At 42.7% G+C, this 17,383-nt stretch overlaps 1 protein-coding gene across 1 annotated transcript in view; it reads right to left on the minus strand.

Moving 5' to 3' along the window:
* Positions 1–255: 255 nt before the first annotated feature.
* Positions 256–17,383, minus strand: part of RNF25 (ring finger protein 25) — a 370,335-nt gene continuing 353,207 nt past the window's right edge. The window contains exon 10 of the mRNA XM_044086615.1: positions 256–1,644. Coding sequence (XP_043942550.1) covers positions 808–1,644 — 837 coding nt within the window. The 3' untranslated portion in view covers positions 256–807. The remainder of the gene's footprint in view (positions 1,645–17,383) is intronic.

Genomic DNA, 17,383 nt, shown 5'->3' on the forward strand with positions numbered 1-17,383 from the left:
AATAGAGAGGGATATCTGCAAGTAACCCTTTAACCCTAATGAGCAATGACAAGTTAGTGCTGACAAAGGGAAATATAAAAACACTCAGTTAATACAATATTCTGCATGCCTGAAAAGCAGATACAACAGAAGCAATTTGGATGCAGCCAATTGAAATAGTGCAATGGCTTAACCAACGGGCTGCAAAAGAGCTACAACCACCTCAGGGCTCAAAGGTCAGATATTCACACAGTTAAAACAAAAAACAAAAGCTAGTTTTGTGCTTTACAAACTTTACAATAATTTATTGCGTGATGTAAATCAGACTTTGCTCATCTTGTGCAAACACTGCATAAGTCCTTCAGATGTTTTTCTACAGCCATTTGGCAGGTTCAGTGACTGACTGCACATCAGGTTGGTGTTGAATGGCAGATGGAGCGCCAGTTACCACTTGTGCACTTCAGAGGGAAGTTGGTAACACCATCACACAGAGACAGAGTGGTAGCAGAGTTCACAGAATCCTCAACACGAACTGCAGTCAGATTTCACTTAATACTCTGTAGTGTGGCATTTCTGAAAACCATGGATCCAAAGTCAAATTTAGTTAGCTCACAGAAGCAGTACCATTCCCAATCAGGGGGGGGAAGGACACCAAAGCATCGCAAAACACACAGCTTCCAGCCTTGTACTCTGCGGTGTCAGGTTGCATCAATAATCCTTTGTTGAACTCAAGTGTTTGAGGAGTGCTAAGAAAACATGGTCACCATTCCCAGCACCTGTCCATTCCATTTTTTAAGACTGAGTGGCTGATCTTCACTTAAAAGGATGCTACCTAGTCTCTTCTCTCACAAAAGTCTCTCCGTCTACTTCTAGCTGTGATTTATTTTCATTCTGCAGAGGACGACCCATGCCACGATTCCTTGGGGTACGTGGGTATGAGCCTGACTCTCTGTCCTTGGGTTTTTCCCATCTTCCAGAGTCCCATTCTCTTCTGGGCCTTGTCCCACCCCAGCTACGACCACGGCGGCTATCTCTATAGACAGCTGTCACTTCAGTTCCTGCCTTTTCCTTCACTTCAACAGGCCCTGTGGCATCTGTAGTACTTTTATGGTGGTCTGGCAGCTGAACACAACCATTTTGCATTAACTCAGACTGTACTTGTCCAGCTACTTGAGGCTGCTGAGTCCTCTGCACCGGAGAAAACCTCCTAGTCTCATCTGGTTCACTTCTAAAATTAGGCCGTGAAAATTCTGGCTTATACTTTCCACTTCGTTTTGAGGCCCAGTCTCTATCCTCCAATGAGCGTGTAAATTCCCTGGGACCTCTTCGGTACCAACCATCATGCTGTCTATAAGAAATCCGCAGCCCTTCTGGAGGATCTCTAAAATGTCTGCGACTAGGATCTGGGTGACCTCTGAACCTTTGCTTTACAGATGCTCCTCTGTCCTTACTGCTGTGTTCCGGCTCCACTGGGGCTGAATATTGCTCTGAAACACTATCCTTCTTCACCTTAGGTAATGCAGCTGGGCCATCACAAGTTGTTTCCTGCGACTCCACTGTAACAGCTGGTGGCAGGCCCATTAGCGAACTGTCCTTTGGGTTATCAGTGGATAAAGCGGAGAGTTGTCCAGTACTGCTCTCATCACTACTGTCTCCTACTGCAGTCTGAAATAAAACAAACAGAACATATCAGGACAGCAGAACAATTTCCATACAAACTACAGATAGATATCCATTACTTTATTTAACCAAGGTAAGACACTGACCACAATTGATGTATTTCAATCTCAACCTAAGACGGACAAAAGTACACACAAAGGTAGCAACATTTTTTATACTTTCCATGACAGTTTAAGTACAGCCAATCAGTCTATGTTTTAGGAAGTAAGAAAATGAAGTACCCAAGGAAAGGTGAAAAACATTGCATACAGAAAGAAAGAAAAGATATGACAATTCATGAAAGAGAAAGACACGGGGTTAAAGGAAAGTTGAAAAGTTGAGATAAGATTATTTTTGGTTGGGGAGAAGCCTGACAATTGTGTAATGTATTCATTAGTCACAACCATAACAAACAGCTAGGAGTTTTTTTTCTCTCCCCTTGAACTGTGCCCTTAGCAGCAGATTCCTTATTTCTGTTGTTTTTCCACAGCTTAGTGAAATGGAAGGACAGCAGCAGGTCTCCATAGTGTTTTTTTTACATTTTGGCAGCTTCAGCAAGGAACCGTCTAGAACCTCAGAAGGCATTTTGCGATGTACAACTGTACAGCCAATTTAACAGCAGGAGATTGACTATGCATAGATAGTACACAATGTGCCATCCTCACCCAGAGAAAAGTGAAAAACTCAAGCCACCTGATTTTCCCAGAAAGCCACAAAATGGTGTGCTCTCTCAGCAGCTCTATCAATTTTATTATAGCAAAGTTTCGATAGATGCGAATTATGCAAAATACCTAAATAAAGGGCTGGCATAATAGACACCTGCTAACAAACAGAGGGCTCTGGTTAAGCTGGCATAGTCAGTAAAAGTAAAATAATTTACCCTAAATAAAATCAGTTATTTCGCAAATCTTTATTATTACTGTTTTTTTTAAACTATTTCAGAAATATATTGATAAAATTTTAAATGATGGTCGAACTCAGTGATGTAGACTGAAAGCCATGACTACATTTGATTAGCGGGGGTGTATATGTGGCGATGGTGGTTATTTGCAACTGCTTCCTGCAAGTCCATCCTGGAGGGGAGGGAGGTGGCTTTGGCTCTCCACAAAGGTGACAACTAGAGGCAGCACTAGGTGTTTGAGTGAAGTTTTGAGCTGGCAGAGCCTGAGGTGCCCTAGTGCATTTGCATTATGAAACTTGGGGGTGGGGGACAAAGTGCAGAAGCACACTTTTTCTTTCAGAGGGCAGCAACTGTGGCCTCAGAATGGTAGGGGTATATAAACTGCATAAGGACCTTAAGAGAGCTCTGGTAGCATTAACAATCACAGTACTGATGTAACAGGCATTAAGACTGACCAGCACACACAACTTGCTCGGTCTGTCCACGATGCCTTTACCTCAGAATGAACTGCTGTACACTCAAGTTCTCACTGCAAGAGAACTGAGAAACGTATCTACAGCTCCAAGCTCCCCTTAGCCATTATTGTGGTCAACTCTTCAAAATTTCTTAAAGTATAATCTTTGGTTAGTGCTGTTTAGTTCACCAAAATCAGTGATTATATATATATATATATATATATATATATATAGGTTCTCCCTTCACATGGTCAACATTTCAGAATGTCGAAGACCAAATGTCGATCATGGAATATAAAAAAAAAAAAAAAAACACGCAACTAAAGCTTACCTTTATGCTGCTAGCTGCTCCTGCTCCCCCCACACACCCCCGGAACTTAAATATTCCTACTCAGAGATCGCACTAAGTGCGGAAGATGGAAATCTTTCCATTCCACATTGCATGGAGATGACTGTTCCGTATAGTCGACATTTCGAATGTCGATCATATGGTCTTCGACATTCTGAAATGTCGACCATGTGAAGTAGATCCATATATATATATATATATATATATATATATATATATATATATATATATATATATATATATATTACACACACACACACACACACACACACACACACACACGTTTTTTTTTTTGTTGGGTTACTTGAGAGCTCAGACTTCTGGCCTTTATTCCAAACAAATTTCAGAAAAGTGCTCTTATTACAAATATCCTCCTAAAGACAGACACCTAACATTTATTTCATGTTGGAAACACTCTCAGTTCTATCACATTTCAGACAACAGACTGGTTAAAACTTCAGTTGTATGAAATAAATCAGTTTCTTTCAGGATAAAAGCCCAACTCAACTTCTATACCCAGTTTACATACATATATCAACTCCACAGTTGCACAACCATGGAGGAAATTAGCCACCACACAGACACCATGCCAAGAGCAATTTGTGAGGGAGAACTAGAATCGACGATTTGTAGACTTTGGAAGTGTAGATTACTAGATAAAACTTCATCCAATTTATGTGACCAAGGGCAGGGAAGACAGTGTGCCACCAAGGGGTTTAATGATGTCACTAAAGTGCAGTAGGAAAATGGCTTCATGGCTGACAAGCTACACAATTTGTGGGCAAAATCTGCCTCATCAATAGTCAAAGTCTCTTTCAGAATTAACAAATAATCAACATGAGAGCAAATACCTGGAATATCAAACCCTATCTTGAGTCAGGAGGTTTTCTTAGCAGCAAGCTTTAGGTAATTCATGCACTCGCCTCTCAACACTTATGGACGCAGCCCCACACTCAAACTTCCAAAGTCCCTCTTCCCCTCCTCAAAGACCTCAACTTGTCTTTGCCCTGGCTTTGATTTCCTTGAAGTAGAAGGTACTACAGGTGCTTGATCCCATCCATTCTCCAACTTCTATTAGGCACAAGCTTGTCTCTAACCAAGGTACCTTATTACGATCTGCTGCTCAAGCCCTAAAAGACATGGCCTCTTTACAAAACAAAGGCATCAGACACCAAGCGGCTCAATATAAATGTTAGTGCCACTGAGATCTCCAATTCAGGTACTGGCCTTGCATATGTCTGTTCCAATCAAAAACAAATGTGCCACATGAACAGGTGCCCCTGTCGTGAACGGCACTACCTTTAGTCATACTGACATCTAATCCCAGTCGTGAACGGCACTACCTTTAGTCATACTGACATCAAAATCCCTGTTGTGAACGGCACTATGAAAGTATTTTAACTTGGACTGTTAGGCCTTAACACACTCATCACAGCATAAAGAAATGTAGTCAGCTAGTGACACATGGCACACAGGTGCAGGGTTCTCCGTCACACACAGCACGTGGGTGCAGGCCTCTGTGTAGCCATGCCACATCAGCAAAGTTCACTTTGTGCATGCACATGGAAGCTAATCACTGTGGTACATAGAAAAGGCAGATTAGGAACTAGACCAAACGACCAGTTCTACAGGAGGTGGAGTGTGAAGTGGTGTAGGTGGAAGAGCATAAGGCAGGTCCAGCAGAAAGGCAATAAATATGGCGACTGTAGCAAGCCGAGAGGGAGTTAACAGAAGGGAGAGACTGAAATGACAAAGCTGAGAAAAGACGGCAGGCACGTCACAGAATAATGCGCGGGGTATACATGTAATGACTATTTTGCTTCAGTTTTCATCACAAAACAGGGGGGGGTGCCATGCTGAGACGAAAGTAGAGCAGAATGGGGAGAACAGTGGACCAAAACCAGCACAGACAGGAAGTTCAGATGAAATAGTTGCCCTTAGACTGGGAAAGCACAAGGACCAGATGGCCTATCTTTCAGAATGCAAGAATCTGGCCACTGTGTTGGCAGACTCCTTGGAGATAGTCAAAGGATTACCAACCAGTGCCAGCTTCAAAGGGGGAATAAAATGCTGATTCAGATGATCAGAGTTTGACTAGTGTCTTGGATACGTGACAAGAGTTGGCCGAGAAGGATAAGTGTGAAAGGCCACTGATGCACAAGGTGTTTCAACCATGGAGCACAAGCCTATGAACATGCTCTGCCACTATGCATTTGCAAACATACAGGAGGAGCATACACTCGCACCCAAAACACTTCTGGTGTTTTAACTACTCCAATCGCATCACGTAAAAAACAGCATAACTGCCACTTTTTTGCAAGCCTGTTTCACAGACTATGGCCCAAGCTACTGAAAGTACAGTTTTGTACCTACCATAAATGTAGATGTCAGATAGATATGCAACTGCAGTCCTTACATATGGGTTGTCCTGCCTCAGGCAGCCCTTCGGTCGGCCGGATTCCAAAGTCTGGGTCCAGCGTCGGCTGATGTCGCCTCTTCCCCGTCAGAGCGGCTGGGGTATAAAAGCATCAGCCGACACCATCTTCTTCAGTGTTTCTTGCCCCAGATGCTAGGTGCCCTCCAAGGAAGGCTAAATTTAGAGACTGGATAAAAAATTCCAGACATGCACAACAGTAATAAACAGATACACCATAACAGATTTCCCCAGCTAATTTGAAAAAGGGGAGTGGACCCAAAAAGGAGAATTTACAGAGGGGTAGGAGGGAGGGAAAACCTGACTGCAGTTGCATATCTATCGGACATCTACATTTATGGTAGGTACAAAACTGTACTATGTCCTTCAAGAATGCAACTGCAGTCCTTACATATGGGTTGAATACCATAGCCAAGCTGGGGGTGGTAGGATCCAAGATAAAGATGGTGTAGCTAAAATGCCCTGCAGGACTGCCGAAGCAAAGCCTGCTCGGGATCTAGAATATAAAGGCAGGTTATAATGTTTGGAAAATGTATGCACGGAGCTCCATGTAGCAGCTTCTAGAATGTCCTTTGTAGCCACCCCTCTTAGAAAGGATGTGGAGGTGGCTATAGCTCTGATGCAGTGTGGCCTGATATTGGCTGGCACACCTTTTCCATGGAAAGAGTAACAGAATCTGATGCAGTGTCCAATCCATTTTGAAATTGTTTGTTTGGAAATTGCCTTTCCTTGTACTCCAGCAGCGTAAGCTACAAATAGTTGGTCAGACTTTGTTGGCTTTTGTACTGTCCAAGTAGTAGCGCAATTGTCTGTGTATGTCCAAAGTGTGCAGCAGCTTTTCTCCTTTATTTTGAGGATTGGGAAAGAAGGTAGGCAGGTGAATTGCTTGATTTAGAGACACCCTGGATATCACTTTTGGCATGAATGAAGGATTGGTTCTTAAAGAAACTCTGTCCTGATGAAAAATGAGAAATGGAGGTACTGCCATGAGGGCCTGTATCTCCGAGACTCTTCTTGCTGAGGTAATTGCCAACAGGAAAACTTTTCCAGGAGAGAAATTGCAATTCTGAAGATGCGGCTGGCTCAAAAGGAGGAAGAGTTAATTTTTCCAACACGAAGTTGAGGTCCCATGCAGGCACTGGTGGTTTTCTGGGAGGTTTGATATTCTTTATCCCTCTTAGAAACTGTCTTAGCAAAGGATGTGAAAACACAGGTGGATTACTGTTGTATTTTGCTGAAATTGCTGAAGCGTGTATTTTTATGGAAGAATATGAAAGGCCATTATGTAGCATTTCTGCCAAGTATTCTAGTATCTGTGGGATGCTCATTACTGATGCATCCTGACCCTTGTTCGCATTCCAGATGTTGAATCTCTTCCATTTGGCTGAGTAAGTTTTTCTGGTGGAAGGTCTGCGTGCTTCCAGTAAGATCTCTTGAACTTTCTTGGAGAGAGAGATATGGGGAGAAGTCATGGAACCCTCCAAGCTGTCAGCTGCAATGTTTGCAGGTTGAGATGAACCGTCCTGTAATTGTGCTGAGTCAGAAACAGAGGCCATTGAGGCAGGGGCCACGGCTTGGTGCGAGTTATGCTCCTTAGTAATGGATACCAGTGCTGTCTTGGCCAGTCTGGAGCTATCAAAATGCCTTTCGGTTGTTCTGCTTTGATCTTCAGTAACACCTTGGTCATTAATGGAAGAGGTGGGAATGCATAGATTGTCAGAGAGTTCCAGCTGAAGGAGAGAGCATCCATTATCCAGGCTTGAGGATGGTGTGTCCTCGAGCAGAACTTCTTCAGATGATGATTGAGGTGTGAGGCGGAGAGATCTATGTCCGGCCTCCCCCATGCATGAGTTATTTATGAAAAAATGTCTGGATGCAACATCCATTCGTGCAGGTCCAAGATGTTTCTGCTTAAACTGTCCGCCAGAACATTGTCCTTGCCTGGAACAAACTGGGATTGCAACTGTATGTTCAGTTTCAGGGACTTTTTCCCAAAGAGTCATTGTTAGCCTGCAGAGGGGGTAAGAATGAGTGCCTCCCTGTTTGTTTATGTACCACATAACAGTGGTGTTGTCTGTCTTTATTAGCAGTTGACCTTGCTGAAGAAAGTTTCCGAAGGCCTCGATAGCATGAATCACTGCCAACATCTCTTTTTGATTGATGTGCAGATGCACTTCCCTGGGTGCCCATTGCCCTTGAATGCATCTGCCCTCCATGTGCGCCCCCCAGCCATGATCTGAGGCGTCTGTTGTAATGGTTTGGCTTGTTTGAGGTTTGTTGAAAGACATGCCTTTGTTTAGCTGGCTTGCTAGTGCCCACCACAAAAATTCCTTTTGTAGACATGGAATGAGTGGAATAATTGCTTCTAAGTTGTGGCTGTGTTGAGACCATAAACATTTTAGGTACCATTGTAGTTTTCTCATGTGTAGTCTTGACAGTGGAATCAGAAGAATGCAAGATGCCATGAAAACCAGGGCCTGCAGGATTTTCCTTGCAGTCATCTGGGTGTGCTTTGCTAGGCTTTTGAAGTAATCTGGTAATTGTTCTTGTTTTTCTTCTGTGAGGAAAGCCATTTGTAAGTTTGTGTCCAGTTCGGCTCCTAGAAAAATTATTTGTTGGGATGGCAGTAGTCTTGATTTTTGAATGTTGACTGTTTCCCAAAGCCTGTAGTAAGCGAATGACATAGTTCAAGTTTCTTATCAAGGCTTGCTTGCTGTCCGCTTGTATAAGGCAGTCGTCCAGGTAAGGGTATATTTGTATCCCCTGGAGTCTGCAGTGTGCAATTACTGATGCCAGGCATTTCGTGAATACTCTGGGCGCAGTAGATAAGCCAAAAGGCAATGCTGAGAATTGATAATGCTCTGACCCTGCAAGAAATCTGAGGTATCTTCTGCAACTGTGTCTGACTGGGACATGCAGGTATGCCTCCTTGAGGGGTCCAGAGTAACCACCCATGACCCCTTGCCCAGCATGGGAAGAAGTTGCTGTAACGTCAGCATTTTGAATTTTGGCACAATGAGAAAAGTGTTTAGGGCGGACAAGTCCAGTATAGGTCTCCATTGCTTTTCTTTTCTTGGAACAAGGAACAGTCTTGAGTAGAATCCCTGGCCTTGTTCCTCAGGAGGAACCTTTTCTATTGCTTTGATTTGTAGCAACTTTGAAACTTGTATGAGTGCCTCTGCCCTTTGATTCTGTGGCAGGTTTGGCATGCCTTGTCTTGTTGGTAAGGTATAGAAGTGGAACCTGTAACCTTTGTCTATTATGTCCAGAATCCATTTGTCCTTTGTTAAAACGTGCCAATTTTTTGAAAATAAGGATAATTTTCCGCCTAAAGGTGCTTCTCTTTGAGCCTTGGTCAGCGGTGTCAAAGTCAAGTCATTGTGATTGTCCCTTTGCAGCAGTAGAAGTCCCTGCGCCACTTCTCTGATTAGTCGGTTGCCATTTGCGGCCCCTGTAGGAGCCTCGGTATTGCCCTCTACCTCGAGCATGCCTGTTTTTTCCCCTTTGGAACTTGTCAGGGTCTGGAAAGGACCAATTCTTCGAAGGCCAATTCCTGCTGAACCTTGGTGGCTGAACCTGGAGGAAATCTTTGACTGTTTGTACTGATTTAGCCTTTTCCTCAATTGATTTCAACACATCCTGAGCATTAGCACCAAATAGCTTGTGTTTTTCCAGAGGTGAATCTAGAAGCTTTACTTTAACATGATCTGGCAATGCCTGTTCTTTCAACCAAGCATGTCTACGTATGACGGCCCCTGTCATAGCTGCCCTACATGAAGCTTCCAATGCATCATAACCACACTGAAGAAAATGATTGCTAACCTGCTGAGTATTATGAACCAAATCCTGCAAGGCCTTTCTATCTAAAGGCTCAGGAGAGGCTAACCTTTTCTGCAAATCCATCAAGAAATCCTGATACTGAAACATATGAAAAAGACAGTTAAGTGCCCTCATGGCAAGGGTGGTTGAGGTATAAACTTTTTTGCCCCACCTCTCCAGGGACCTAGATTCCCTGTCTGCGGGCAAAGGATTTTTGGCTGTGGAAGTGACCACTCCTTTGGGCCCCTGGGAAATAGTTTCTAGATCAACAGAATGGGCCTGAAAGAGATGCTTATGAGTTTCAGGAACCCTGTAATATCTGTCTGGCTTGACAGAAGCAGGAGGGAGAGAATCAGGAGAAGCACTAGAGTCTGAGTACCCAATACATCTAACACTGGAGGAATAGCTAAAGGCCTGTGCTGGGGTAAGCTCTCTCATGGAGTGGAGAATTTCCCCAAAAGAAATATCCTCAGGAGGAGAGGCAGAGGGAATAGATTCATCATCATCAGAATCCTCGTAGGCCTGGAAGGATTCTTCCTGGGAATCTGAATGGCCCGAGTCACCAGAGGCTTCATCTGAGGAAAAGGTATCTGTCTGCTCAACCCTAGGCCTTTTGTCTGCAGGCAGCTGAGAACCTCTGTCTGGATGAGCCTGAGAGCCTCTGTTTAAAGAAATTAGATCTGCAGCTAAAGTCATGATCTGTTTATCAGAAGTGGGACCCTGGGAAAAAGATTTAGGAGGGTGAGACTTAGCCTGGCTGGTGGCCTTAGCACGTGTGTAGGCCTTGATGGACAGACACCGGAGGCCTAGCTGCCCCACATGCAGGAGTAACTTTGTCCACCGGTATGGTGTCAGGCAAATCTTGGGCTTCGGTTTCAGGAGGAAAATCAACAACTGGCACCGGGGAAGCCTCCGGGACAGAAGTGTGCGGTAAAGCAGTGTCGGTCTGGAGCGGTTGAATTACCGCCTCCAAAGAGACCAATGCACTCGTGGTAGGTTTTGGCATGGTGTCGGTGGAAGTCGCGGGCTGAGAATGTCGGTCCCGGTCCTTCCGTTTTTTGGAAATATGTGTTGTCGGTTGTTCCGACGGCATGATATAGGAGTAATTTTCCCCAAAAAAGTCTTCAGCAAATTCTGCCCGGCGCCTGAGTGCACTTATTGAAGCAAGCACAGGCCGAGACGTCGTGGTCTGGGCCAAGGCAGGGAAGGCAGTAAGAATGGAAGTCCTTATGAGGTATTTGTTTACCACAAGACAAACAATTATTAACTTTTGCAGTTTTATCTGACATCGGCTGAGGCAAGAAAAGGTTCCTCAACGGGGTACTTAGCTTTTTGATGACTTCGGTAACTGAAAACACAGGAGCTGGCCGACCGGCACTTGCGAACTGCTTCTGCTTCGGGCACCGCGCGGCAAGAAAGACTGAAGATGGCGTCGGCTGATGCTTTTATACCCCAGCCGCTCTGACGTCGGGGAAAAGGCGACATCAGCCGACGCCAGACCCAGACTTTGGAATCCGGCCGACCGAAGGGCTGCCTGAGGCAGGACAACCCATATGTAAGGACTGCAGTTGCATTCTTGAAGGACATCTTGTTCCTCTCAGCTCTAACACAGACCGTACTTTTTCTGAACTATCAGTAGCACTCACTTTGGTTACTGTCATAGTAAGTAGTACATGAAATTAACATTGTGAATAGTCAAGCACATTAACTTACCACTGTTTTTATTAAAGCATAAACAACTTCTTTAATTTAGCAATACATGCTGATTTGTGGTGCATCTAAAGCATTTAATAAAGTTACTAATGTTAGTGTATGCACATATATGTTTGGATTGCACATTTTGTTCTATTTCAGACTGCTCCATTGTTTCAAATGCTTATTTAAAGATTTCATCCCTTTTACTCAGTGAGTTTCCTTCTCTATTAGCTACATGACCATCTTTTTCCTTTTCTATTAAACCTTTTCCTTCTTCCACTTTATTTTTCTGATCAAAAGTAAATTACTTTTTTTTCCTGTAATCATCTTCATGTGAAAGTAAAGTTTAAACATATAAATAATCATTTGCCTGGCTCTACGGCACATATTAGGATCTTTAATGGGTACGAAGGCATCACCTGCCTGGCTCTACGGCACATATTAGGATCTTTAATGGGTACGAAGGCATACTTTTTCCTTTCCTATTATTTTTCACCACTTGTGGAACACCTTTTCTAACTGAAAAACAGACCTGAACTAATACTCTGCTCTTACCAGCTTCTGCACATCTGTCACTTTTAGTCTGCTTTTCATAAACATTACGATTAGTGCTCTATATCTAATGTAGCTTTGTATTTAACTCAACAATATACTAACAGTTCTTTCCTGAGAAACACTGTAGACAAATTACATATTGTATTTTGCAATTGTTTACCGGAAAAGTCCAACTGGATACAGTTCCTTGCTCAGCAGAGGCCTGGGGAGAAAAGCTCCACATTTACAACAGGATAATTGTATAAAATATCAAAATATTGTAACAGAGAAATAACACAGTCAGTGCAATATATACAGAGTTCTTAATATATCAATGTGACATATACAAAGGTTTATACACATACACATTTCTAACAGAGAATACTGACATGTCTATCTACAAAAACGTTTGTTATGTGCCTAACTATGGAGGTAACGCATGTAAATAAACACTGTACTATTAGGGAGAGATAATAAAGAGAAAACAGACCAGTTACTAATTGAGAACATTTTCTGGAAGTTTTGGGGGCAGAGATCGAGTCAGACTAATTACTGTGAAGGAAAGGATGGTGTGGAGAAGATAAGATAGGATAGAGAAGTTGGATAGCAAGGGACAGGGGTTGCAAGAAGGCACTCAGTTATCCAGGGTTGGTTGATCAAACTATTTCACAGTTTTCTTTAAATATTTTTCCCCTTATTTACATCTGAAATTTTAAAACGAGCAGTGACTTAGTTGCGGATATTACTACAAAATGCTAGCTATTTCAGCATTCTCATCTAATCATTTTCACTCCTGAAAGAGATGCATCTCAAATATTGACTCTTCATACAGTCCATGTTTCAGCTTATTTTCTGATCAAAGCTTTTGTCTTTCTGCCTTCCCCAATACTTTACAACAATCCATTTAAGGTGGCATCAGCTTTAGGTTTCCATTACTGTTTTTTTTTTTTTTTTAGAAAAGAATTCCCCTTGACACAATTATGTTAAAACTAAACAGTCACCCTGAAATAGTGTTACAAATGTTGCATTTTCTCTGCACTACAGCATCCCTTCACAGTGCATTTTTTAAACAGCATGACTAACTGCAGCTGAAGCATGCCTGGTGGAAATGCCTTGTTAATGTAAGAAAACACACTTCCCAAAATTTCTGTGAATCTGTGCAGAAGGTGCAGCAGTTAATGCATTTTAATCAAGAGAAAACGCACCATTTTAGGCACAAGAAGATGCAGAACCATATTATATTACATTTGTGAATAAGCACCAGGTTATTAAACAGAACAGGTTTGTTCTTTGTTTCAGAGGCACAGTTATCACTTTTTGCTTGTGGGGGTGATTCTGACTGGCGGTACGTCTCCATTCTACCTACATCCTGTGCCTTGTCAGGGGTACCGGCTGTCCTTTCTTCACTGATGACTTTATGGATTTCCTGTACTTCGGCTCTCCTATCACTGGCCTCCGGCTGTCTTGCAAGAACTTCTGCTCTAGGAACATTTAGTGTGTCCTGAATGATGGAACAGTGTGAGAAAACAGCATCAGCTCCGTTGTACAACTGCATTCCCAAGTTTGGGCCAATCAATGGTTAACATACCTGGAATAAAGTCACTGAGAGAAAACTGGCTTTCCTTCAGGACTTACATTTGAGAACATGAAAAAATGCATGCAGGACTGCTTTAGATATGCTGTACAACAGTTTATTTACTGGGTGTATTGTACAGCACATTCATATTTTGGTTTCCAAAAGTCCTGATATCCTCCATGTGGGCAAGTAACATGCGAGACTGACAGGATAACTGTCGCCATGCCCAGTGCTTACAATGACGAATCGATACACAAAGTGGAAACCAGACGGTGAGTACAATGGAGTGCTACAACTCTTTCTCAGTGCACAGTACCTTACTGAACTTAGATGTGAACCTATGAAGACTATAAAGTTATGGTGCCATAGCAGAGCTCTGCAGAAAACTTCATTATGACATACAGCAATTGGCACATGCATGCGGCATGTACCAAGTTATCTTGAATAAAATGCTTTAAATGCAGAATCTGGAAATAAAAACACACAGAAAGAAGTGTGATATGCGGAACACTATACTTCTAAAACACCTTTGACACTCCTGAGTTCAATCACACCCCTGCAACAAATGACTTGCATGCTGTTCTTTGAATATTTTCCTTAATCTGACCAAGTAAGGGATGTCAACACAAAATCTTAGCAATTCTTGTACACAAAGTACACGACATGGCCACCTGCTACAGTGTCAAGAACTTAGGTAAAGCCACAGGGCTTGACAATTTACTCCTGTTTGTTGATAAATGGTGTGATTTGCTAATCAGTCCAAGAGATGAAAGCTGCATAAATACTTTCACATAATGGTTAAGGTTTTAATTTTGAAGATAACCGATAAATTTTGGATGGCATTGCCACTGTTACTATTTTGAACTCTCTTGCATGCAATCCATAATATGTAAACTGGATTGCTAACACTTATGACTTGATAAACCGACATTTCGCACCATCCATGACAAGAGAGAGCAAACTAGTACCGCTATGACTCGAAGGCAGTTGCACAGAACACACAGAAACCATACTGTATCACATTACTTGTTTATTGTACATCTATAAAATATTAACATTCAGAAATGCACTTTCACATCACTGTGTAATTACTGCAAAATCCTGTACAAAAATGTACAGCTGACCAACACATCATTTGATGATTTTGCTACAATATAAGTGACCAAAGCACCATTTGAGGACATTAGGTTACTGTACAAGTGACAGATGCTCTACACCTAGAGGTGGACAAACTACAGAGTGGTTAAATATTTATTTTTAACTTTTAATAAATTGCAATAATCCTGTTTCAGTAACCCTGACCACTAGGACTTCAACTACAAAAGGACCACCTTCCAAAGCTCAGCACCCTTAACACCCTCCGAACATGGCAGACGTCCTGTCCACACCATTTTGGAGCTTTGCTAAAAAAACTATACATTTACCATGAAAACTTAGAAGCAGGGTCCTGGGATAACCTTTAAGGAAGCAGAAAGAAAGCACAGCAAATTCTAAGCTGATAGGACAGGTAAGAGAAAAAGCTCTCCCTAAATTTACTGAGAAATGCGCAGGTCCTAGGTCATGTAAGGTAAGGGGAAGAGTGGGTGGTGTAAACACGGGGTACCCCACCTCAGGATGTTTCAAATACAGTAGAGGGGTGGTCAGTGGGAAATTAGAACCAACAGCGCTCTGTTATAGTAAATTCGAAAACAAATGTTTTGCGTGGTCTTCCATTTAGATCACCATTGTGACAAACCCAAAAGAATGTTCACAAGCAAACCTAGCAACTGCTCTGAAGCGATGCCCAGGTTGCAGTTTGGAAAAGGTATGGCCAGAGGACTGTGTAGCTGCTTCTAAGACGGTCTAGACTGTTACGTCACTGAGGAAGACAATAGAGTGAGATGTTATTTTACTGCTGTCTGCTGTAATAGTTCCATCAATTTCCTTACCTTTGGCAGCATAACAGAAAATGGCACATTGAAAACAACCATTTGGAAATGGCATGGACATGTCCCCTCCCTTCTTTCCTGTTGCAAATATCAGACTGGAGTTTTTAATACACACCTTATGTAAACATCTCAGCTGTCTGTTCACATTGAGGGAATGCAGTATCCTTCAGCTATTTTGGAAGCAGAGAAAGAAGACGAATAACTGAATAGCTTAAGGAAGTTCCAGGACTACTTCTGGACATAAAGGAGACATCTTGTTCTCAGACACTGTCCTTGTGGTAGATACATTGTAACATATCTGGGCTTGAAGATCTGATATCCTTACTGTCGAAGTGATGACTACCAACAAAGACATTTTCCATGTTAAAAATGTGATGACAGCTATGGCTGCAGGCTCAAAGCATATACTGTGTTCTACAAAAACAGACACTTGCGTCTCAAAGAGGAGTAATCCTTTTTTAGGGTAGTCTCAAATCTGGTGCGTCTTTTAGGAATGGTTTAACAGAAAGCAGGCATGCTAATGGGGGGAGGGTCCAATGGGAAAGCAGGGTGAAATGGCCATTAAGATGGACTTTAATGGAGGAAATATGTCAGCCCTGAACTACACAGCTAACAAACATTGCAGAATCAGAACATGGGTGCTGTGATGGGATCCTGATTACTTTTATGGCACCATATGGAAAAACTTTCACTTGAAGTAGGATCTGATAGAGGTGGGCTTCATAAGTCTCCGGCTGTTAACCATGCCCTCAGTAAACTGCTGCCAGAAAGCCAAAAGTGTCAAATCATCCAAGCTGAAAGGTCTCCATGTTGGGCTGTCCAATTTTCACTTTGTTCGGAAACAGGTTCACCTGTAAGGGCAGCATGTAATGTCTTTCTCTTGAATATTTCAGTGAGAATATAGAGCCAATGTTGCTTGGATAAAAAGGCAGGTATCAAGAACACACCTGGGCCATCCCTGTTCAGGATCACTCAATCTGAGGTCCTCATTTACTTTCAGAATCACCCAATTTGAGGTCCCCATTTACATTCAGAATCACCCAGTCTGAATTCCCAATAACATTCAGAATCACTCCATTTTAGGTTCCCATTTACATTCAGAATTACCCAATCTGAAGTTATCCATCGCCCAAATTTCCTGTTTACATTCAGCATCACCCAATCAGTCATCCCATTGCCCAAGTTTCTCTGTATGGTGTTCTTGCACAGAACCTCCTGAGCTGCCCGTTCCTTGGAGATGCAAACAGGTCTATCTCCAGGTTAACTCACCTGCATACCATTGGATGGAAAATATCGCAATGCAGTATCTACTAGTATGGGTCAGCCCTTGACCTGCTTAGGTAGACAGTCATTAATTCAGGTGAATACATTCAAAGGAGTGCCATCTGGCGCTCTAATGCCATCTCCCATGCAGTCATCACCAGCCTACACAAGACTTGACAGAATTCCTCCCTACTTGTTTATGTATCTTATTAATGTAGTACTATTCACTGTTAGTTTACTTATGGGACACTTTTTCCAGAGTAGTTTCAATATCTGGAGTACCATCATCAAGGCAATCATCTTTTAGATTTACGTGCTTCTTTCTTTTGGATGCTGTCCACAAACCTTGGGCGTTGAAGTTCTGAGATTACCCTCTAAGCCCGGTCTGAAGCATTTTTTATAGGGCCTGATTGTGAGGATCCTGGGTGAAGGATATCTTCAGGTTCCATCGGACATGGGAGGAACATCATTTCAGTTGTATGAAAGGGATAATCTCTACCAGGACTGACGGCACTGACTGCAAAATACATCTGGAGTACCACTGGAGAGTCTTCATGTGCATCTCTGACGGGTACCACCAAAGCTATCAAAGAAGGGGGAGACCTGAAACCTTCTACTGGGCCCATCTCTGACAGAGGTACCACCAAAGAAGGGGAAGATGTGGACCCTGGAGACATAAATCTTCCATGGGGCCACCTTAGGGAGTGTCTCATTTGCTCTTGGGGGCAAGACCTTCTAGCAAATGGACTTCAGGAGTATCCTAAGGAATATAACTTTGGAAGACGTAGGTG

This window comes from Protopterus annectens, chromosome 10.part0, assembly GCF_019279795.1.
Source record: "Protopterus annectens isolate FY-2018-M chromosome 10.part0, PAN1.0, whole genome shotgun sequence".
Lineage (NCBI taxonomy): Eukaryota > Metazoa > Chordata > Ceratodontiformes > Protopteridae > Protopterus > Protopterus annectens.